Genomic DNA, 24,499 nt, shown 5'->3' on the forward strand with positions numbered 1-24,499 from the left:
CAGAGACGTACACTAAAGACTTTAGGAGTAAAATGTCATGATGCATAATCTAAGTTAAAATGATTCAACACACAAAACACGATAAAGCAAACACAGAAAACTAACCACTGTTGAATCCAGGTGATGGGTACCAGGTGGTCAGTATACTACTCTCTCAATTTTCCTTTATGTTTGAAAGTCCTTAATAAAATTTGGAAAACAATTTAGTCAATGCCTCAGAATTGTGATGAGACTACTGGAGCTATGGTTACAGCCTGTTCTTCAAATAGCTTAGAAGAGCTCAGATCAACTGGCACTTAATAAACATTATTAGATAACGCTGTTTTCTAAAATATAACAATAAAATTTCAGCTAAAAATCCCATGTTTATATCATATGGAATTACTGATATTTTGAAAAACAAAGATTATTAAATGCTGGCTTTATATTGTATTATACAAAAGATAGGTGACAAATTACTCCTGTTTTATTTTATCTAGATAGTACTATTTTCTGAAAATCTGGTATCTACCTGAATGATTGAAAACAGTAATAGAAACAAACATATAGAATAATTTACTAAATCCTATGCCATCTCACCATCTGCAATTATGTGCTGTTTTTCTAAAGATGTTACTAAAAAGAACTGACTTGCTATTCTGCATATCAAAGCAATCTATATTTATTTATATTCTCATCAAATCTCTCAAAGAATAACCTACTTTTTGGGGTGTTTAAACGATTTTATTTTACGGTCACCAACAGAGTAAAAATGGATTTTATGCATTGATATGGTTACAAGTTAGTATGTTGACTGTTTTTTACTTCAAATGGTTTGCAACAACAAAAGCAAAAATGGATTTTCTTGAACGTAATTAAATTAGTTTGGCCCATTATATTGACAAAACCACAACACAGTGAGCTGCTGCATGGAGCCCATAAAGCAGGTCGGGACATCATTTGAACTTTTCAAAGGAGGACTTTTTTGGCTTCTCTTTCTGTCTCTGAGCACAGGAACACTGGCTGGTTCCTCAGGTAGAAACCGTAGCCAGGTACAAGGGAAAACTACTATTTGTACTCCATGACAAGAATTAGGTCCCTTCAGTATAAAACGCCTCACTTCGAGCCTGAGAAGCAAAGCAGCATGTCCAAGTCAGATCGTCTAGGCAGCCAGCCCCACAGGCAGAGCACTTACTCTCTACCTGCGAGCAAGAGTCTGCCAAGTGAAGAAAGAATTTCTAGGATGAAAACATGGCAGGTGAAGGACTCATCTACAGCAGTGACCGTCTCCCTGCACAGAACTATCACTAGGGCAGCTCACAGGTCTTAAAATTCCCTGTTAATGAGTCCAAAACTTAATCATCCACCCAGAGAAGACCAGAAGCAGGACCTAGCTCCTGACCAGCGCGCTGCTCATGAAGGAGAGGTGTCACTCCAAGGGAAATGAGCCACCGTCCGTGCCCGCAGCTCCAGAGCAGCGGCACAAAGGGGCTCAAGAGGGCAGGCCACAGAACAGAGAGCTCCTCAGCAATCAGGACTACATCTGGGACAGAGGGAAGTTCAAGCCCAGGGGAAGTCTTGAAAACAATGGAGATTTTGGTGGAAGCATCTAAGAGGAGGCTAGTAGTTCCATGAGGGCAACAAGCTAAACCGTAGGCCAGCTGGTTTACCAGAGAGAAACAGGAAAAGAGACAGTGAAGAAGAGCCCTCCTGGGGTCAGAACAAACCTCAAAGATGGGCCTCAAAAACTGCTGCTGCAAAGGGGACTAAATTCAATAAATCAAACTGTGGAGCAATTTACGCCCTGGGGCACTGCCGAAAACAAATGTACGCCCCAGGGCACTGCCGAAAACAAACGTACGCCCTGGGGCACTGCCGAAAACACTGCGGCAAACAGTCAGCAGTTAGTGGAGCCTGAGAGCTGGATGTGAAACCAACAGAGCTAAAACACCTCAACAGCATCAGGGAAGGCGACAAAGAGAACACTAGTAAGACCACCGTCATCCCAGGGGGACTGTGCAACGTCCACGGCCGAGGCCCCAGGGCGTGACATCAGAGGCTTCTCAAATACATGTGTGTATTCTTTCTTCTCTTAACTGATTTTAAAAGCAATTGTACAAAATAATATGTGTATAATTGTACTGTTGGCACTATAACATACAGGAAAGTAAGATATTTGACAATACCATCATAAGGAAGGTGGCTGGGAACAAAGCTGAACTACAGTAAGAAAATTATATTAGATAGTAACTCAGATCCACAGGAACAAATGAACAGAACCAGAAATGGAAAGTCAGGTTAATTTTAACAAATTATAAACAAACACTTGTTCCTATTCCTCTTCTCAGCTTTATAAAAGACATAAAATCATATAAGGTAATAATTATAACATACATTGAGTTTATAACATATATGTTATAAATAGCACAAAAAGGGGGAGGAGGGACTAGAGCTCAGGAGTAACATTTTTATACCTCACTGGAATCAAGTTAGTATAAATCTGTAGTCACTCCTGTGAGTCAAGATGTATATGGTAAGCCCTAGAGCAGCTACTACACCTCAAAAATATAGTGAAAAAATCATTAAAGGAATTGAAATGTTACCCTAGAAAATACTCATTTAATGCAAAAGGAAGTAGTAAAGAAATAAAAGAAAGATATGAAACATAGAAAAAAAAGTGAAATGAAGACATAAATCCAACTCTATCAATAACAACATTAAATATGGACGGATTAAACACTTCAACTAAGTGGGAGAGACTGTTCTCCCTCCAAATTAAAAAAAAAAAAAAGATCCAAATATATGGTGTCTAAAAAAGACACACGTGAAACTCAAAGACACAAAGAGATTGAAGATAAAAAGGATGGTATAGAAGTATCATGCAAACAGGAACCAGAAGAAGACGGAATGGCTATACCAATATCAGACAAAACAGATTGTAAAATAAAAAATCCTACTGGAGATATAATCTACAGAATGAAAAAAATATTTCTAATCACATATGTGATAAGGGACTTGTTATCTAGTCCCTTAAAAATGGGCAAAAAATGTGAATAGCCATTTCTTCAAAGAAAATATACAAATTGCCAAAAAACACATGAAAAGATGCTCAACATCATTAGCCATCAGGGAACTGCAAATCAAAACCTCAATGAGGGAACTCGCTGGTGGTCCAGGGGTTAGGTGCTTTCACTGCTGTGGCCCAGGTTCAATCCCTGGTCGGGGAACTAAAATCCCACAAGCCTCGCAAAGCAGACCAAAAAAAACCTCAATGAGATAACCACTTCACACCAACTAGGATGGCTAAAATTAAAAAAATAAATAAATAAAGGAATAAACGAGTGTGGCTGAGCATGTGGAGAAAGTGGAACCCTTGCATACTTCTGATGGGAATTTAAAAAGGTGTCGCACTTTGAAAAACAGGCTGGCACTTCCTCAAAAGGTAAACATAGAGTTACCCTATGACCTAGCAATTCCACTCCTAGGTATATACCCCAGAGAAATGAAAACATATGTCCACATAAATACTTGTCCACAAATGTCCATAGCAAAACTTTCTATAAAAGCCCCAAAATGAAAACAACCCAAAAGTCCATCAATGGATGAAAAGAGAAACAAAATTTGGTATAGCCATACAATGAAATATTAATTGAGCCATAAAATGGAATGAAGTACTGACACATGCTGCAACATGGATGAACCTTGAAAACATTATGCTAAGAGAAAGAAGCCAGTCAACAAGAGACCAGCATTGTACAATTTCATTTATATGAACTGTATGAACTGTACAATACTGATTGTAGACTAAGGAAATCCAGAGACAGAAAGTGGAATATGGCTGCCTGGAGCTGGGGTGTCTGGGGAATAAACAAGGAGTGACCACTGTGGGAATGGGGCTTCTTCTGGGGATGATGAAAATACTCTGGCGCTAGTGAGGATGGTTGCACGACTCTGTGAATATACTAAAAACCCCTGAATCATATACTTTAAACGGGTGACTTATAATGGTATGTGAATTACACCTCAATAAGGCCAATATAAAGAAAAAAAGCACAGTACAGAGTCTTGACTTACAAAATGTTATTTCATGTTATTTCTTAGAAACTACATTCAGTGAGATAACAAATTCGCCCACGTGAAAAACATCATTTCAAATGTCTCTGAAAACTCCATATGAATTCAGTTAGATGTCAGGTAAATAAAATGCTATGAATAAAGTAAAAGAATTTATCAAAGCCAAATAGACTCACTTGTATGAAATCAAAGTACTAAACACAGCAAATTCATACTGGTGGGAAAGTTTATGATAGTTTATACAAACTTTCCCACCTGTATGAATTTGCTATAAGCATGTGATACTATAAAATGAATCATTAAAGCAAAACTATTTGGCTACAATAAAGAAATCCATTATGTATTTCTATTTAAACACAAGGTCAAATCATGTACCCAGAGTTCAGTACTACCGATGATAGTGAATGTAAATTTAAGCCTTTTTAAAAAGCCTCAATCATACCTTATGCCTAAATACAGAACACTGCCCTAGAGCCTGTCCAGATGTTAAGTGGCACTCATCTTTTCAGACTTGGCTCCGATGTCACTTCCTTCAGAAAAACCTCCCTAACCTCCAGTCCCACTAAGGTGGCTTTCCTTACTGATCCAACAGCACTGGAACTGCTTACCCATCTGTCTCCCCAGTTACGACTATGAACTTTCGCATTGAACTAGGTCTGCAAGAATGGTCTCCACCAGAGGCCTGAAGCCCAAAAGGGGGTGAGGGGGTTCACAGGAACACATCAAACATGTCAGGGTGTTTTGGCCCAACTATCCATACCTGGTAAGCAGGCAGGCACAAAGCCAGAATCTCAAGGGTAGTAGGAAAGAATAACGCTCAGAAAGGAATTAAGACCTCCTGGGAATATCAAAGGGAACTTCTTGCACCTTTCAGAATCCTTATCTGTAAATGCTACCACCCACAGCTATAGGTCTCAACGGGGAACTTATGGAAGCACTTCTCCAATCGGAATGTGCACACGTATCACCTGGAGACCTAGTTCAAAACGCAGACTGTGATTCAGTAGGTCTGAGGGGAGACATGAGAGTCTGCATTCCTGGTGACGCTGCGCTGATGCTGTGGGTCTGCAGACCACACTTCACCAAGAAAGGCTCTGCGAGACCCAGAAGTCAGCATCCTCCCAGGGAACATGCAGCATTAACTCCTGCCTTATTAATCATCTCTTTTAAGCTAACACATCCTACGTCATTAAAAAAAAAAAAACAAAAAATCAAAACTTCAATCCTTCTGCATCTGTTGTCATCTTTCTTCCAAAACATCACTGTCCGACTGTGGAAAGTATGCAATCTCTTATTCATCTAAATATCTCCAGCTGGAAAATACAGGCCCTCGATAAATGCATGTTAAATGATGCTCTATGTAACCTCAACACATTCAGCTTTTCCCCACATGCTTCTTCTTAAGATATATTTGTTTATTGGTCCGTCTTTCCCGTTTGATCATCAATTCCTTGAAGACAGAGACTCCTCCCTGTGTGCTGTGGCACAGTCTGGCACAAAGAGCACTCAGTGACGTCTGCTGTCTTAGCCCAATGACTGATGTGTAAACACAATACACTCAGGTTCCTGGAGAGAACACTGAGTAAAAACATATCCTTTTTTCTAAGGGATTTAAAATGATCACATGTATAACTTGTTTTCACAAAAGTTCAGTAGTACACAATGTAAGGATCATCAACTCTACTTAACAGATAAGAAAATGGAATAAGAAGGTTATATATTGATATTATGCTTCTTCATAGACAACCTCATCAACATAGGAAAAAAACATTTAGCAAAAGGTACCTCGGTCTTCCCACATTCATCAGGCGGGTCCTGGTGTATGGCCATTTGATACTTGACATATAAAGAAAATGACTGGCTGAAGGACGACTTGAACTCGGGGTCCTCAAAGGAGACAGGTACTAGCCTCACCTTCAGAGCAAGGAAGATACAAGCAAACGCTACTGAAACACCTCTGCCTGATGATATGCTTCTGAAGGTGAGGCTAGAGTAAGATCTCCGCAAATCCACTTCCAAAGCTCAGCGCTGGAATTTCTATAAAACGAATAAACCTAGGGACAGGTTGACTAGCACGGAGCGTGAAGCACGAACTGTGCACCAATATTCATGAAAAATTTAAACTCACAAGGGCTGGGACAATTTCTTTTTGTTTTTTTTTTCTCTATCTACCTGTTGTGGTTCTCTGCATACAGCAGAGTCACTATTGCTCCTCATGTTAATTGCCACTACCTGTGTCACCTCTACTTATATTAAGGGCTTTAAACTTTTTCCCCTTCCAGATTTTTCTCGGGTAATTTGATTTGTAAAATTATAAGTATATGAGGACTTCAATTAAGACATTCTACTATCTTACTTTTCTAGTCCCACTCAGTTGTGTACGGGTAGTACATCAACGAAGAGTAATTTATTTGTTATGAACTTTTTCTACACATGACTTTTAAATGGAGATAAAGCATATTAACTGTGTTGTACAAAGTATGCCTACCACATAGTGGGTGTTTTTTTGACTTTTTTCTCATAAATATTTTAACTTAGAGATCGCCTTTTCACTAACTCTTAAATAAATGCATCTAAACACAGTGACTTTAAACAGAGATACTTCATTTTACTTTCCATTCTGAAATTATACATGGAAGGCTCTTAACATGGCATCAGGTAAAATCTGCGCTTTCAGAATGTCCAGTATTCCATGGTCCTATCTCTTTGCAGATACACTGCAAATTGAATATAAATTAAATGTACCACAAATAAACCAAGAATTCACACAGTGATATCAAATAGAGGGGAAAGTTGCGTTTGCACAGAAAAATTACACTTGGCCTGCTGACCTGGCTCACAGTTGGTTTATCAGGTGGGTCCTTGTGAACAACCATCTGGTAGCGTTTATAGACCTGGTAAGACTCCTGAAATGTGGCTTTGAACTGAGAACTTGGTGGAGATGATCTCACCACCCTCACCTTCAGAAGGAGTTAAAAAACAATGTTCATTAATTCATTTATTTATTCCATGGACTATGCATTAAGTTATTCCCACCCAAAAAAGCCCCGAAGTTCCAATATAAATATTAAAGCATGAACATATAACGGTAATATTTTAACATTAAAAATCAACCAGTTAGTGAATAAAGAAAAAAATTATTTCTCCAAATTATAGACTCACTAAGAAGGCAGAGGATCCTGTCCAAATTCTAAGACTAAGCTCTTAGACTGACTGAATTATGTAAGACTGCCTCTATTGTAAAACAGTAGAATACTTCTGGCACTCAAGACACAGACACAAATAAATACTCTTTAATATTAGCTGTACACAACTCACCTTCAGTAAAACAATCCAAAAGATTGAAAATGTGAATATATTTTTTGGACACTCTTTCATGCATCATTAACTCTAAACTTACAACTTTCTTCTATAAGTGTAAAAGACAACCCTCAAAAAGTGTTCCTATTTCATGGCATAGTTTAAAATGAAGACTCTAAGGTCGGATTCCCTTTACTCAAATCTTAAAGTCACCATTTTAGTCACGTAAATAAATTAACTTCTCTGCACCTTAGTTTCCTCATATCTAAAATGAGGATGCATTAAAAGCAGTAACTGTACATAGTAATGGCTAACATTTATTTTAACGTTATTTACTAACCAGTTAAAATATGTTAGCAAAATAGAAGAGTAAAACACGAAATCAAATGTAATACAATAGAAAGGCGTAATTGGAAACTTCTTGTTTCCAACTGGAAACTTCTTGTGCCACGAGAAGTAGTTGCTCTCATGAAAGAGTGACACCCAGGGGATAACAAAAATCTATCCATCCTGGATATCATTACATTAAAAAAGTAAAAGGTGCCTACTGAAGAACTGTTATATTAGGTGTGCCTGGTGCCCTGAATACATTATTATTTGATCAAAAGATAAAAACCTCTTGATAAACTATTTTAAGTATTCAGTAGTGTGTTCCATTCTCCTTACAATTTGGGAAGGAGAAAGTCAATACCAAAACAGAGTAGCCAAGGAATTATAATAGTCAAAGTTGTTAACATTTATATCTGATAATATATATTGCCCTAAGATTTAAACTGCATCAAAGTAAATGTTTAATATCAGGTTTTTCAGTGATAAGTGATGCTCTTAGATTATATTAAGCTGTAAATTCAAAGGCTGACCAGTTATTAATCAGGTAGGAGAATATAATAAAATCATTATGGCTAATGTTTTAGAAAAAAATTTTATAAATATACCAAACTAATACTGAAAAATCTAGACTTCACCTGGAATATAAATCAATTTGGGAAAAATAAGAGGAATACTCTTAAGACTAGGCATACTCACACTATGTCTAAATTGGTTTGGGGGGAATTAATGAGATGATTATAGTAGTACATTTAGGACTGTTTAGTTAATTCCTAACTGCTGGCTTGCATATGTAATACCATTTGCTGCCTTGATCAAGATCAGAAAATGAGAATGGATGAAACAGTGATTTGCCTACTGTGATCTATTCTCTTTCACTACCTAAACCAAAGCTGCCAAAAATGAAATTTTAAAACAGTTTCTTTTATTTTTCACTCTACTAAATTTCAATCAAGATATACAAAAAGCCAGAGTACCTCAAATAACAGCACAGTAAAACTAGAATTTTCACTACTTTAGTAGCCAATTGCCTACTTTTTAAATCCTAAAGAAAAACAAAAAGGTTTTTCTAAAGCACCAATTAACTTAGTAAATATAAATGCCACTCCATCCCAATTCACTTTAATTTCCCATTATATAAACAGCAAAACATCAACTGTATGATCTCAAGTGAAAAAAAACAAAGTAGCTAACAAACAAACAAAAAACACCTTCCAAAGTACCTCAAACTTGTGTGACGCACTCTCTGGTAAAGATTCAAAAATTAAATCTTCAAGTGACTTGGGCTGGTTGGATTTAGCCTTTGGTGGGAACAAAGACGGTGGCTGACACCGAACCTGGAAACCCTCCAGTTCTCCACCTGGGTTCTGCTGCGTGAGTTTTAACCTTTTCCTCTCTTTCCGGATTTCCTTTGCTTTTCGACATGGAGGCTTACTCAAATCTGCCCCTTTGCCTAAAAAAGAATTTCAAAATATTAGACCAATCACTTTTGGCTCTAGAAATATTTTTTAAAGGTCTCAAAGGTTCCACAAAATCAGTACAAAGAGTTCCAACTGTTAGGTGAGCTTCGGGTAGACGTTTCAGAGGCTCATGGTGTAGACCCCTAAGTTGATCTTTAAATTCTACCTTCGAAGAAGAACTGCCAGAGAAAGTAAATAGTAACAGAAACTTTTCAGGCAGCTCTTATTGTTGAAACATTTTCTTTTACATATTCATCCACTTCTCTGCCTTTGTAAAAGGAACATAATCAAATACCTTCTGCTTCACGACACTGCTGTCTCCAGCCCATTTCTGAGGGACATTTCTCTGAAACCTAAGCATTTATCACTGGTGACAGAGATAAATGCTTAGGAACCAGGTGTAAATGAGGACTGATCCCAGAACATACTCCGGCAGGTTTTTTTTAATGAAAAAATATCCTCGCTTAGTTCAAGATATTTGTGTCCTTCTCTATCTAACTGAGGAGGGGGGTCTCATTAGTTTTGCTCCAATTTGAGTTTTGTTTTAATTAAAAGAGCAAATATCAAACTGATAATCCTTTAAAATATAACAATTTTTACTATTATAAACCACAAATTTTAGTGAGTACCCTTTAATCTAGGAAGTTGTTTTCAAGGAATCTATCCCAAGAAAATCATAAGAGATAGAGGCAAATAATGAACACAAATGAAAACCTCAAAGTAATCTAAATGCTCAATTATAGAATTACACAATTTTAAAAATAAGCAACAGAATATCAAACAGCCATTTTAAATGCTGTAGAAATTTTAGGGGATTTGTCATTATTCAATGTTAAAACATGGGCTTCCCTGGTGGCACAGTGGTTAAGAATCCACCTGCCAATGCAAGGGACACGGGTTCCAGCCCTGGCCTGGGAAGGTCCCACATGCCGCGGAGCAACTAAGTCCGTGCGCCACAACTACTGAGCCTGTGCTCTAGAGCCCACAAGCCACAACTACTGAAGCCCACGTGCCTAGAGCCCGTGCCCTGCAACAAGAGAAGCCACCGCAATGAGAAGCCCGCGCACCGCAACAAAGAGTAGCCCCCACTCGCCGCAACTAGAGAAAGCCACGCACAGCAAGAGAGAACCAAAGCAGCCAAAAGTAAATAAATAAAATAAATTTATTAAAAAAAAATTATGTATAAATATATATAATTAAAATATTTAGGAAGAAACCTGGAAAGAAATATATCACCATGTTAACAGTCATCTTACTTGGGTTTAGAAATTTAAAAAAAGGACTTTCCTCCTCCTTTTTTTTTTTTGTAGTGTTCTCTTTTCTCCAATTTTTCTAACACTAAACATAACTTTGTAATTTTTTTAAAAGCCACTAATTAAACAAAGAAAAACGCTTTTTTAAAAATTCAGGATCCTGAAACAGTATTCACAAATCATATAAAAGTCAATTTCACAGAGAAGAAAATTAAGACGTAGAGTGTTAAGGGACTTGTCAGAGACCAAGACCTGGTCAAAAGAAACTAATTTGATGAGAAAACAGTGATAGTGAGACCATATTATAATACAACTTCACTACATGTTTTCCAAGTAAAAACAAAATTTACCTATTAAAAAAAAAACACTGAATGAGTCTAATAAACCAGTAACAAAAAACTAATTCCATAATTAGCCATCACTCTGTTGTTGCCTTAGAGAATTAATTTTCTTTGGCCAGGGAACGCGTCTTTTCTCAAATTTGTCCTGAGAGGCACAACGGCCTGTTGGTCAAGAGCACACACGCTGACATGGGCTACCTGAGGTGAGCTCTGTCACACCTGGCTAGATGACCTTGGGCAAGTTTCTTCGCCTGTACAAGAAAGATAATAACCAGTCCTAATGGTGGAGTTCCTAAGGATTAAATGTGTTAATGCATGTGCAGCTCATAAAACTATAGCCACTGTTCAATTAAGGGTCATCTAGTTTTTGGTACAGATGAACCTATTTGCAGGGCAGGAATAGAGACACAGACGTAGAGAACAGACATGTGGACACGGCGGGGGGAAGGGGAGGGTGGGACGAATTGGGAGATTAGGATTGACATATATACACTACCATGCGTAAAATAGCTAGCGGGAACATGCTATAAAGCACAGGAAGCTCAGCTCGGTGCTCTGTGACAACCTAGATGGGTGGAATGGGGGGTGGAGGGGGAGGGATGTCCAAGAGGGAAGGCGGTGTAGGTATACATATAGCTGATTCACTTCATCGCACAGCAAAAACACAACATTGTAAAGCAATTACACTCCAATTAAAAAAAAGGGTCATCTATTTTTATTAGCTATTATATGTATCAGCAATACCTAAAACAATGTTTTATTTCACCTATCAACATCCCGTAAATAGTAATAAGGAAAAATACCTGCATTTCCTAACAGTTACTCAAAATTACATTCCTACCAAAGTTTTAAAATTATGAACAAATTATAAAACTATCTAGAGGGGCTTCCCTGGTGGCGCAGTGGTTGAGAGTCTGCCTGCCGATGCAGGGGACACGGGTTCGTGCCCCGGTTCGGGAAGATCCCACATGCCGCGGAGCGGCTGGGCCCGTGAGCCATGGCCGCTAGGCCTGCGCGTCCAGAGCCTGTGCTCCGCAATGGGAGAGGCCACAACAGGGAGAGGCCCGCATACCGCAAAAAAAAAAAAAAAAAAAAAAAAAAAACTATCTAGAGTGAACTGAGAAACAACTTTTCAGTATTTTAATGAAAGACCACCTATGTCATCTTTACAGTAATGAATTCACTGGACTAAGCAATCCTTACCGTGATTGTTTCACACTATATTTATGTACTGTCACACTGCAAACTGCAATGGGCAGCAAATTAGGATTTCAGTTTATTTACGGGATACAGATTTCCCCAAATCAATAAATTGCTTCAGCAGAATGAAAACAGATCATCCGTATAAAATCAGTACACCTGGGACTTCCCTGGTGGCGCAATGGTTAAGAATCCGCCTGCCAATGCAGGGGACACGGGTTCGATCCCTGGTCCGGGAAGATCCCACATGCCGCAGAGCAACTAAGCCCATGTGCCACAACTACTGAGCCTGTGCTCTAGAGCCCGCGAGCCACAACTACTGAAGCCTGTGCGCCTAGAGCCCGTGCTCCGCAACAAGAGAAACCACAGCGATGAGATGCCCACGCACCGCAACAAAGAGTAGCCCCCGCTCTCCACAACTAGAGAAAGCCCACACAGCAACAAAGACCCAACGCAGCCAAAAATAAATAAATAAAATAAAAGTTAAAAAAAAGAAAGACTGAAAAAAAACTTAGAAATTTAAATAATGGATATTCAGCAACATTAAGGAATTTTACTTAGGTGCAAAAACGGTATTGTGAATGTTTTTTAAAGTACTTAGTTTTTAGAGATGCATTCTGAAATACCGCATGATATAATGTCTGGAATTTGCTTCAATACAATACTGGAAGAGTAAGAATGGCCAATCATTTCAAAAACAAACAAACAAACAAACAAACAAGCTCATAGAAAAAGAGATCAGATTTGTGGTCAAGGGGGAGACTGGATGAAGGCAAGTCAACAAGAATAAATTTCCAGCTGTAAGATAAATATCACTACTTGAGATGTAATGTACAACACGATAAATATAATGAACACGGCCGTATGTTACAGATGAAAGCTGTTCAGAAAGTAAATCCTGAGTTCTCTTCGCAAGAAAAAAATTTTTTTCTATTTCTTTAATTTTGTACCCATCTGAGATGATGGATATTCACTAAACTTATTGTGAGAATCACTTCACGATGTAAGTCAGATCATTATGCCGTACACCTTAAACTTATACAGTGCCGTATGTCAATTATAACTCAATAAAACTAGAAGAAAAAAAAAGAGTGGACATCATGAGTCAGTAATTGTTTCAAATGAGGGAAAGGTACCTGGAAATTCATTACAATATTCAGGCTACATTTGTCTCTGAAATTCTCCAAAATGAAGGTTTTTCAAATTTTATAAACTATAAGTAATTTTTATAATAAAAAATAAAAATGGTAGACAAACTGACCGACCCTAATGCCCAAGAGAGTAAGAGTTGAAAGAAACGATCTAAACCATTCAAAATATTTTACTGGACTATTCTTATCAATTAGGATGAAATCTCGGACAAACAATTTAAATGCCATGAGAATTTTAGATTAAAAAAAAAAGGGCAGGCTTCCCTGGTGGCGCAGTGGTTGAGAGTCCGCCTGCCGATGCGGGGGACACGGGTTCGTGCCCCGGTCCGGGAAGATCCCACATGCCGCGGAGCGGCTGGGCCCGTGAGCCATGGCCGCTGAGCCTGCACGTCCGGAGCCTGTGCTCCGCAACGGGAGAGGCCACAACAGTGAGAGGCCCGCATACCACCAAAAAAAAAACTATTCAGTAAAAACACAAAGTTTTCTGTGCTTTAACACATGTAACTTATAATTTAAACAAAAAACTAAAATAATATTAAAAAATCTCTCCCTTGGATTATTTTGTATAAATAAATATAAGAACAAACTCAAGAACTGAAGAGTAACTATGCAAATTTACATTTAATGAAATAATTTTGAGTCATACATACGTGCACACATATATAATAAATCCATTTAATGCTGGATAAATTTTCTAAGCCAGTTCTTTTATAAGTGATAATACAGAAAGAAGTCTCACCTTACTAAAGGTGAGATTAAATATCAACATGCGGAAATTTTTTTTTTTTTTTTTTGGCTGAGCAGCTTGCAGAATCTCAGTTCCCCAACCAGGGACTGAACCTGGGCCACGGCAATGAAAGCCTGGAATCCTAACCACTAGGCCCACCAAGGAACTCCCTGGAAATTTTTCTTTTTAATCTGAAAGTTTTCAAACTAAAATTAATTTTGATTGCATAAAGAAATCTAATGATAAAGTGAAGAATTTCACAATGTCTGTATTTCGAACATAATATCTAAAACTTACTTTGTCTCATTTAACACTAAAAATAAAAATGTTTAGCACCATACCCTCTCACGGACAAAAATTTTATTCTCAAACTGCTAATGCCTTAAGGTAGTAAAAAGAAATGGAACTCTTTTAAAATGTCTGTGTTAGGGGATAATAAGGCTATTATTTCAGGTTTTTTAAACAATTTGTTCACCTAAATCCAGGTAATAATAAGGTATATAAAACAGGGATCTATTTCACAGATTTCATGAGTAATTCACTTTTTTAGCTCATGAGAGCACCCAGGGATTACAATGTCTCAAGCACAAAGAAAATTATTTAATACGACTTTAATATGTCCTGATAACACACTTTCAATACCTGGCTGAGGAGCTGTATGCACTTTTACTGACTGTGACGGTTCACCAGAGTCCAATTTCTCTTCCATATCTTGTGACTGGATTAATTCATTAGATTCTTCCCTCTCTGAGCTCTTTCCTTTCTTCTTCTCTTCACTCTTTAAGCTCTCTTTGAGGTCATCACTGAGCGTTTTAAGGTCACACTGTATATCCAATTTATTTATTAATGCAAAGTCACTGGCAACGGCATCCTCCATGGTGGGCTCCATGGGCTCATCTATAAATCAAAACAGGTCAAAGTCCATCAGCCAGGCCATTTGACACAATTAAAATACACACAGGGAAAAAAAGCCCCCTTTTATCCAATGTGGCAGAGACGACTGCGTGTCCACCAGATCCATTCTCCCATCTTCCAGGGTCAGGGCTGCGGTTAAGACTGTGGCACCCCGGCAAGGGAGCGTGCCAGTCCCTTCACAAGGTGTAATCAAGCTCTCGCCAATGGAACAGAACCAAACTGACATGTTCAATTTTGCCTCACTTGTTTTAAAGGAAATTTGTAACCCTGAACTTCCACCCTTTCCCCTCCCCACTGGCTCGATTAGTAAAAACCAGAGCAACCTTGAAAATCACATGTTGAAGAGAATCCCAGAATGGCGGGGGTGGGGGGTGGGGAGGGGGGAGCAGGGCTGCAGGCCGACCTGGAACACCCACACTGGACTGTTATGTGAGGAAAGAAACAGACTTCTATCATTTTTTAGTCACTGCATTTTGGTGTCTCTTTGTTACAGCTGTTTAGTCTCTTACCCTAATGAGTACATCACTCCTATGAACTGAGTGCAGACATAAATAATTCAGAAGCCTACAACATGTCAAATAAAAAACCAAATGTAAAAGCTACATAAAAAAACAGGCAATCCTCAATTTACTAATGGACAGCATCCTCAAAACTTATCTAAGTATTAATTTTTGAAACTGAGAACATGATTCCTGGCTGCTGAAAAAAACTGCATAATGACTAACCACGAAAATCTGTTTAACCTTTAAGGTTATATTACTGACAACACTAAACAGAGTTACACCAGAATTCTGATGTTTCCAGTATGACCCAGAGCCTTCTGGCCTCTTTGCTGCCAAGTCTGCTCCAAGTTGTCCTGAATTCTGCTCTGTTAAGCACAGTGCACGAGGGCAAAGAACAAACCTGTTTTGCTGGCCACTGTATCTCCAGTGCTTAAAAGAGGGACTAGAACATCGCAGGCATTCAAAACATACCTGGGGAATGAATTAACAAGCTAAGACAGGGCTGGGAGGCTCCCAGAGTTAGGCATTTCCTATGGCAGAAGTGAGAAAGAGCTCTAAGAATGGGTGGCATTCCCAATTCTTATGGTCATGTATTAGGTAGTGCCTATAGGAAAACATTAAAAAAAAACAAGGCAGCAAAAACACTGAAAAAGCAAAGTATCTGTAACCCAAGTTAATTAAATATTACTAATGATCTTTTAGGAAATCCACTCACAATTCAGAATTCATCTGAAAATAAGAGACAACTTCAGGCAATATAATTTACTAAAAACCTTACTCAGGGCTTCCCTGGTGGCGCTGTGGTTGAGAGTCCGCCTGCCGATGCAGGGGACGCGGGTTCGTGCCCCGGTCCGGGAAGATCCCATGTGCCGCGGAGCGGGTGGGCCCGTGAGCCATGGCCACTGGGCCTGTGCTTCCGGAGCCTGTGCTCCGCGGCGGGAGAGGTCACAGCGGTGAGAGGCCCACGTACCGCAAAAAAAAAAAAAAAACCTTACTCAAACATGGAAACTCTGAGCTTCACTCAGCATTGCGATTACGCAATCTTGTGTGAGTTGCAGATAAGCATCTATTCTCCAGAGACAGTATCACTTTCTACTTCTTCATAAGGATATTATTAGGATCAAATAAAATTAAGAGTTCTCGAAGAATTGTGAAAACTAAAATTTCAATAAACTCCAGGAAATCACATCCTTAAAATGGTCCTTTCTTCTTCCTGAGCCAGACCTTCCCTGGCATATATTCCCCATATACTTGATTTGGGGGCCAGCGGTAACAGTAACAGCAGTGCTAAGAGAAGTCATCATCACATCAGAATAACAGTAGTACCTGATTGTATTGGACCTCCTTCCCCTATCTAAGAAATGACTGAAAGTGAGAACCTTGGAAAGAAACATCTATTTGAGGTAAACAGTTTTTAGACCCCCATCTCATCTTACCCTCACAATTTCCTTTTGAAATTTCCCCTTTAGCCAGAAATTTCAACATTTTTTTCAAAACCTTCTTGTGAGATTTTGATGGCTGAAACTGTAAAGGTCGGCACCTAGGAAAGCAAAATAAATATTTAAAAAGTGAACTTAAACTGTGAAGAAATAAAATCAGTTCTGAATAATAGGACAGGGTTTAATGTAGCCTCTAATCCCACCCCAAATCTCACAAAAATACAGTTAAAGGACTATAAAAAAAAAAAAGACATAAACCACTAGGAAAAAAAATAATGGGAGAAATGCTGGGAGCTAGAAAGCAGATGTACAAGTGATAACTGACTTAGCAGACCAAAGAAAAGTTGAATCCTAAGCCAAAAGTGGGAAAAGCCAAAAAAATATCCAATTTTCTCTAATTACCCCTAAAAGTCTCAGGGATTGGCCATACCTGATACCCTGGGAGATGAGAGTGAAAATAGAAAGATCCCTTGAAAGTCTGTTTTGGAAGCGATTTATATATCTGATACTCTCCCCGACTCTGCACATATGACTCTCTACACAACCCAGCAGAAAACTGAAAACTTTCAGAAAAGGGAAAAATAAGGCCTCTTACTTGAGGGATACAGGCACAGCTGATAGGAATGGAAGTGTACTGCAAACAGTAAGCGTAAACGGAAGTATACATGCTGAATGCTGAGACCTCCAAGACCCACTTCTCCAACCCAGCCCCAGAACATCAGTAGATAATACTTTCTTTCCAGAATGTGATCAGAACTAAAAATACTGACCTCAGAGATTCTCCCAAAGAACAGGCTAGCCAGATCACCCTACTTAAAGCCCACAGTAGACGAGACCCACCAGGGTACATAAAATTTCCAATGGGACACTGGAAGGTTGGAATCACCAGACACTTGAGGAGGGCCTCTAAAACAAAGATAGGTGCCAAAAACCTGGAGAAAGTAACTTGGAGGATAGAGACATACAGTATACAGGAAGAAGGGAATCTCAAAAAATTTCAGAGTCCAAGAACAAAAATCCCTCTTAGGAGTAAAAATATAATAATAAGATATAATAAGAAGAAATTAAAAGTTAAATAGAAGACAGAAGACTTGGAAAATAAAGGTGAGGAAATCTCCCAAAAGACATGGAAAACTGAAGAGAAAAAAAAAAATTAGAGTACCACTCTAAAAGTTCCAGACACCCATCTTTTCTCCTTATTGTACCAGTCCTTTGACCAATTATGTAAGAGAAAGGATTCTTAACCGGGAAGCAGTGAATTATTCAAAGTCAGTGATCACCCTAAAACTAATATGTTAGATGTTACATTATTTTTGTCTATACAGCTCCCTGTCTTGTTTTGTTTTGCTGCAGAGAGGATCTGCAACCGTCAAATTCTCAAAACAGTCTACAACCCCAAAACAAGTTAAGAGTAATTAAGGAAAAAAAAAAAAGAGTAATTAAGGGAGACAGCTGTGGGGACATGCCAAGCATGATGGACACAACTGTGTTTGTGTTTTTATCTAGAGTATACATACACATTGAAACTGCAGACATATGCCTCACAATGTTAACGTACCTTCCCTATTTTCTACCAGAAGAAGGGGAAGAGGGAGGGGAAGAGGAGGACCTGCATAATCAGAGAAGGGAAAAATCCTCCCATGTTAGGGCAGAGTAAGGGGGGCACAGGGGAAACACAAAATATTAAGAAAAATCAAGCAAACACTCTGTAGGAAAACAGACTTTTAGTTCGAGTTTTCCAGTGAAGAAAACTAGACTCTGAACAGACGCAGATTAAGTGTCAGCCCTCCTCCCCCTTATATAGGATCCTGTGGCATTGCCTGAATGAAACAACTGTTGTCAAGTAACACACCAGAGAACTGCAAAGCCATAAGCTAAACTGATAAAAATTTGATATCTAAAACTAATTTAAGTATTTGCCAATATTCTCCCAATATTTCACGTATTATTGACTAGATTACTAAATAGTGTATTTTTCATACCATATTTATATCGAAACCAAGCAGTATTATTAACAGCTATTGATCGGCACATGAATATAGTATGAGTACGTAGAAAAAAACTTGTTTGCTTTTCTTTATGAAGAATGTCTACCTAGACAGAAATAGACACTTCAAAAAGCAAGAGTCTACTAAAAAATTATACACAATCTTCATATTAATAGAATATATTATATTAATCAAAATTCTTACCTTATTGTGTACTGAGGACAACATGTTTGATTCATGACAGGTTTGTACACATATTTCCCACTTCTAAAATTATAAAATAGTTTTGTTAAGTTTGTACACATTTTTCATATGTAGCAAAGTCGATTAGTACAGGAGTACAAAATTAATTAGGGTAAAAATCTAATCAACAGTGTAAAAACATTTAGGTTTAGTTACTTTTCATAAGCTAAATGATCTTGCAACATGGGTATACCAAGGACCAGAGTCCAGGTTTTTCTCTTCTGAACGTTTACATATGTACTCCATGGTTAATCACCTCAATTACCATCTCACCTGCACCTGCAGCCCCTTCCATGCCTCGATCCACCACCCACCCTCAACAGCAAAAGGGCAGTCAGAGAAAACTGCCCAGGATGCTGTGGGACTGATGTGTGCCGTTGCCTATGACATCCACACTTGGGGGTTCCATGGGCACCAGCACGATGAACCCCCAAACCAATCTCATCCTTTCCATGCCTTCTGGATCTCAGTTAAAGCAGAGTCATACATTTACGAGCTGAATTCTGTCCAGATTTAAATGTGCCCTAATCCAATCTGACTGGTATCCTTATCAGAAAAGGAAATTGTACACAAAAAGGAACAATAAACAAAACACTAGGGCTGCACACACAAAGAGAAAGGACCATGTGAGGACACAAGAAGGCAGCCAGGTGCAAACCAAGGAGAGAGGCCTCAGGAAAAACCAAAGCGGTAGAGACCTGGATTTCGGACTTCTGGCCTCCAGAACTGTGAGGAAATAAACTTCTCTTGCTCAAGCCGCCCAATCTGTGGTATGTTGTCACGGCAGCCCTAGCAAACACACATGAGTTCAGTTCCCGAGCCGAAAACCTGGGAGTCCTCCTAGACTCTTCCCTCTAATGCACCTCCATATCCTGCCAGTAAGCAATCTACTTCCAAAATGCCTCAAAAATGTGTCTTATGATCCATCCAATCCACCTCCTGATACACAGTCACTGCTACTGACCGTGACAGCGGTCCTCACCACCTCACATATGGACACCGCAATAATCTCTGGAACTAATGGTCCTGCCTTCAGAATCACCCGCTCAGACACCTCTCTGCTATCTGAATGATCATGTCCAAATCACAAATTCCATCCCTTTTCTCTCTGACATAAAAGCCTTCAATAGCTCCCCCGTACCGTTAAAAAACCCCACAAAATCTCCTTATCATGGCACACGAAGTCTTTCAACATCTGGCCTATATCTATCTTCATTTTGGGCCCCATTATTACGTTTAAGGAAAGCTGTGAAGTTTCATTTACTGTGCTCAATCCCATGACTTCTGGGGAGTACTGGCACAGGGCACTTCATACTGCTCATACTTACGTAAGGAACCTTACCTAATAGTTATTCTCAAATCATCTACATAAAAATAGCTGCCAAAAAACCTCAGCTATCAAAGGCAATGTGTGGACCTTAAGGGAATCCTGATTCAAATAAACCAACTATAAAAAAGAATTTTTTGAGACGAGCAGAAAATCTAATCAAAACTAGGTAACTGGTGACATCAAATAATTATTATTAAATTTGGAAAGTATGGTAATGATATTGTGGAGATGTTAAGAAAGAAAATCCTTCTTAGAAACACATACTTAATACAGGTATAATGACATGATATCTTCAATTTGGTTTAAATAATCTTGTGGGAGGAGGGGAAGGGGGGAGTATCTTACTCTGCTGGAGCTGCTATAACAAAATGCCATAGAGGGGACTTCCCTGGTGGTCCAGTGGTTAAGACTTCGCTTTCCAATGCAGGGGGTGTGGGTTCGATCCCTGGTCAGGGAGCTAAGATCCCACATGCCTTAGGGCCAAAACAACAAAACACTAAACAAGAGCAATATTGTAACAAATTCAATAAAGACTTTAAAAAAAATGCCATAGACTGAGTGACTTATAAACAACAGAAATTTATTCCTCATAGTTTTGGAGGGTGGGAAGTCCAAGATCGAGGCGCCAGCAGATTTAATGTAGGATGAAGACAAGCTTCCTGGTTCATCTTTTCTGTGTCCTCACATAGCATAAGGGGCAAGGGAGCTCTCTGTGGTCTCTTTTATAGGGGCACTAGAATCCCATTCATAATCCCATCCATCGTCATGACCTAATCACCTCCCAAAGGCCCTACCTCAAAATACCATAAACTGGGAGTTAGGATTTAACATATGAACTTAGGGGACGGGACACAACATTCAGTCCATCGAAAGGAGCAAGGAAAATTGATGAAACAAGATTGGCAAAATGTTAACAACTGTTGAAGCTTGGTGATAGGTATGTGAGGTTCATTATAACATTCTCTCTACATTTGTGAAATGTTCCTAATAAACACCCTTAAAAGGAGAAAAATATCTCTACACACAAAATATAATAAAAATTTTCTTAAACCTCTTTCCAACAACAAGAAAACATTTTTTTTTTTTTAAGAAAACATTTTAAAGGCAAATAATATTTTTCAATTATAAGAAGAACCTGAGTAATTTCAGAAGTATCTTTGGGACTTCCCTGGTGGCACAGTGGTTAAGAATCCACCTGCCAAGGAAGGGGACACGGGTTCGAGCCCCGGTCTGGGAATATCCCACATGCCGCGGAGCAATTAAGCCCGTGCGCCACAACTACTGAAGGCCGCGCACCTAGAGCCCGTGCTCTGCGACAAGAGAAGCCACGGCAAGGAGAAGCCCGCGCACTGCAACGAAGACTAGACCCCGCTCACCACAACTAGAGAAAGCCTACGTGCGGCAATGAAGACCCAGCACAGCCATGAATGAATGAATGAATAAATAAATAAATAAATAAAATTTTTTTTTTTTTTAAAGAAGTATCTTTGTATTAAGGACCTTTACCTTCGCCATCCTCGGTCTATGAGATCCTGATAATCCTGTACAGTCATGGAATGTGCCCACATGCCTGAAAAATAAGTGCCATGTTAATTACAGCAGGTGGAACTTTTTACTTTTTTAAATCCAAAGCATTATCTTTAAAATATGAAAACTGAAGCAAAAAAAAAAAATCCAGCTCATATTGGAGAAATGAAAGTCTGCACATACTTCATACTTGTTAGTTTGACACAATACATAACACAAATGAAATACATGATGTATTTACCTAAAGTTTAAAAATCAAGCACACAAAGTGTTCACATGCAATTCAGGATTAGTCAACAGTCTCTATGACATCATAAATTTAGGTCCTCACTGCAATCAAATTACATCACACCTTTAAGTCATAATAATATCCCCAATAATTTAATAACCTGGTCTCTTTAGAAGAATTAGAAAGCAAATGTTTTCTTGTGCATATAAATTCTGATTTTTATTTGTTTACACCATAGTCTTACACACTGAACAGAAGTATACATACAGCAATATTCCTTTTAAGTATAAAAACTGAAAGTAATCCAAATGCCTAGGAACAGAAAATTGATTACAGGGACTATGATGTTATCAATATGATGAAATAATTATGCAACCATGAAAACAATGAAGACTATGAGAAAACACTGAACTAATGGTAAAGAAAAGTGAATTTTATTCTTGTGAACAGTAAACTGCATCAGCAGTATCTAAAGATAAAGATAGGCTTGATAGAGCAGGGCATAATGAGAAAAGCACAGGCATGTGTACAACAGAAATGTCCAGAAGCCTGGTGGACACCCATTAACACCCAGTTACTCCATGAGGTTCAATTTCCTCATCTGTAAAATAGAAATAGTAAAACCTACCTACCCAACAGGTGGGGTGCCCTATAGTAAAGATTATTATTAAAATCGAGATGACAGAAATTTACAGTTATCTAAGTGAAAGGGTGGAAAGTAGGTTTTTTCCACAGAACTTAGAGAACATCTATATTAATCGATTTTCTCTTACTAAAATTACTAGAAAAATAATTAAGGACCTAATATTAATTTTAGACATGTTTAATATAAAGTATTTGTTACATACATATTATAATCACAATACTAAGATTCTGAAAGAGAGAAGGGAAAAATCTCTAATACCCTAAGGCAACCACTGTCACCATTTGGGTTTTTCTCCTCCCAGAGCTGTAACCGTGTCACATATGTTATTTGCATCCTGCTTATGTTCTCCGTTTAACCCAAGACTCTGTTTTTTCACGTTAACTCATCTTCATCCCCGTCACTAATGACTGCGTTATACTACACTCTACCCCTGCTCACCCACAAGATGCACCTAATAAACACTTTTAATTAACGAGTAAACGGTCACACCATAATCGCCCAAACAATTCCCCTACGGTAGGACATACATTTTTTTTAATACGGAAACCACCCCGATTTACATCTTCATAGACATCCCATTTTCCACAATGCTAGATTATTCTTTAAAATAAGTTTCTACTTTTGCCAAAACAAGACACGGCAGGAAATAAACATGATGTTCTGTTTACAAACAAGAAATCTTCCGAAAGAAAACTGAATCATGGGGGGGAAGGGTACTGTAGGCTGGCTTTGTCGTCGTCATCGAGGTGGGTGGAGAAATGACACGGCACCCAAACACCTGGTAAAATTTTCAAGCACCTCGGTACCAACAGGGCCCCTCGCCAGCAGCGACTACGGTTACTAATTTCTTCTATATTCTTCCAGAGACATTTAATCCACGGATGTCCGCGCACGTGTGTTTTCCACACACACCGTTTTCTACACCAATAGCACCACCCGACACTCGCTGTCCTGCACCCCGCGTTTTGCCCTGACCCTCGGAGACACCCTCACAGCAGCATCAGAACTTACAGGTCAGCCCCCGTAACCGACCGCAGGCGTGCCACCAGGTACTTAACCGTCTCCTAGTGATGATGGACACCTATTTCCACACTTGGCTACTGCGAGACAATAATTATTTCGCACGTCCGAGCACCTGTGCGAAGAATGAGCATCTAGAAGCTTCCCTACTCAATCAAAGGTGAGGTCCGTTTTTAATTCCTAAAGCCACTGCACTCAGGGGGAGCCGCGTTCCGCACTCGCTCCACGAGACAGCAGCCGGGCAGGGGCTGGGCGCGTCCCTCCAGCCAGTCGGCCCGGGGCGCCGCGACCCCCGAGGACACCGGCCCACCGCCGAGCCCCGAGGCCGCGGCGCCCTTCCCCGCCCGCCAGCCCGGCCCGCTTACCATTGGAGCGACTGCCCGACTCGTTCTTGCAATAGCCGCAGCGGTAGAAATCCTCGCCCTCGAAATATTCCACGATGCTGGGCGAAAGCGCGGCCCACGAAGCCATGGCCCCGACCCTCCAAACGGTACGCGGCCCAGCCCAAAGCCCCCGCCACCCCACAATGCACCGCGCCGCCCGGGCGCCCACAGCCCGGCCCTCGCCCGAGCCCCTCGGCGCTGACGCCGCCCGCGCCATCTTAACCTAGGGCAGCAGCCTTCCGCTATTTCCGCTCCTTCTCCGAGAAGGACCGCCATCTTCGGTGAGGATGAGGCCAAGAGACAAAACGTGAAAGACAACGGTCTGGGAAGAAACGAGTGGGAAAGGAAAGCGGGAGTTGGGGAACAGGGCCTGGGTGTTCCCTTGCGAGGGCCCGGACGCGGCGGGCGGTGCGGGGATTTGGACGTAAGGCGTCCGCACCAGCTCCATCGACCGGACCACTCAC

At 39.6% G+C, this 24,499-nt stretch overlaps 1 protein-coding gene across 7 annotated transcripts in view; it reads right to left on the reverse strand.

Annotated features, from left to right (window-relative positions):
* ATE1 (arginyltransferase 1) overlaps window positions 1–24,499 on the reverse strand; it is a 158,594-nt gene that overhangs the window by 132,190 nt on the left and 1,905 nt on the right. Inside the window, exons 1-8 of one of the 7 annotated variants that reach the window (XM_032607839.1) lie at window positions 24,018–24,493; window positions 21,737–21,800; window positions 18,862–18,924; window positions 16,667–16,770; window positions 14,455–14,709; window positions 8,904–9,133; window positions 6,885–7,013; window positions 5,839–5,967 (exon numbers count right to left, since the gene is read on the reverse strand). In XM_032607839.1, coding sequence (XP_032463730.1) covers window positions 5,839–5,967; window positions 6,885–7,013; window positions 8,904–9,133; window positions 14,455–14,709; window positions 16,667–16,770; window positions 18,862–18,924; window positions 21,737–21,800; window positions 24,018–24,252 — 1,209 coding nt within the window. In that variant the 5' untranslated portion in view covers window positions 24,253–24,493. Of the gene's footprint in view, window positions 1–5,838; window positions 5,968–6,884; window positions 7,014–8,903; window positions 9,134–14,454; window positions 14,710–16,666; window positions 16,771–18,861; window positions 18,925–21,736; window positions 21,801–24,017; window positions 24,494–24,499 lie in introns of those variants that run through there. The other 6 variants (XM_032607842.1, XM_032607841.1, XM_032607840.1 and 3 more) reach the window with 6 other exon arrangements.

The sequence above is a fragment of the Phocoena sinus genome, chromosome 16 (assembly GCF_008692025.1).
Source record: "Phocoena sinus isolate mPhoSin1 chromosome 16, mPhoSin1.pri, whole genome shotgun sequence".
NCBI lineage: Eukaryota > Metazoa > Chordata > Mammalia > Artiodactyla > Phocoenidae > Phocoena > Phocoena sinus.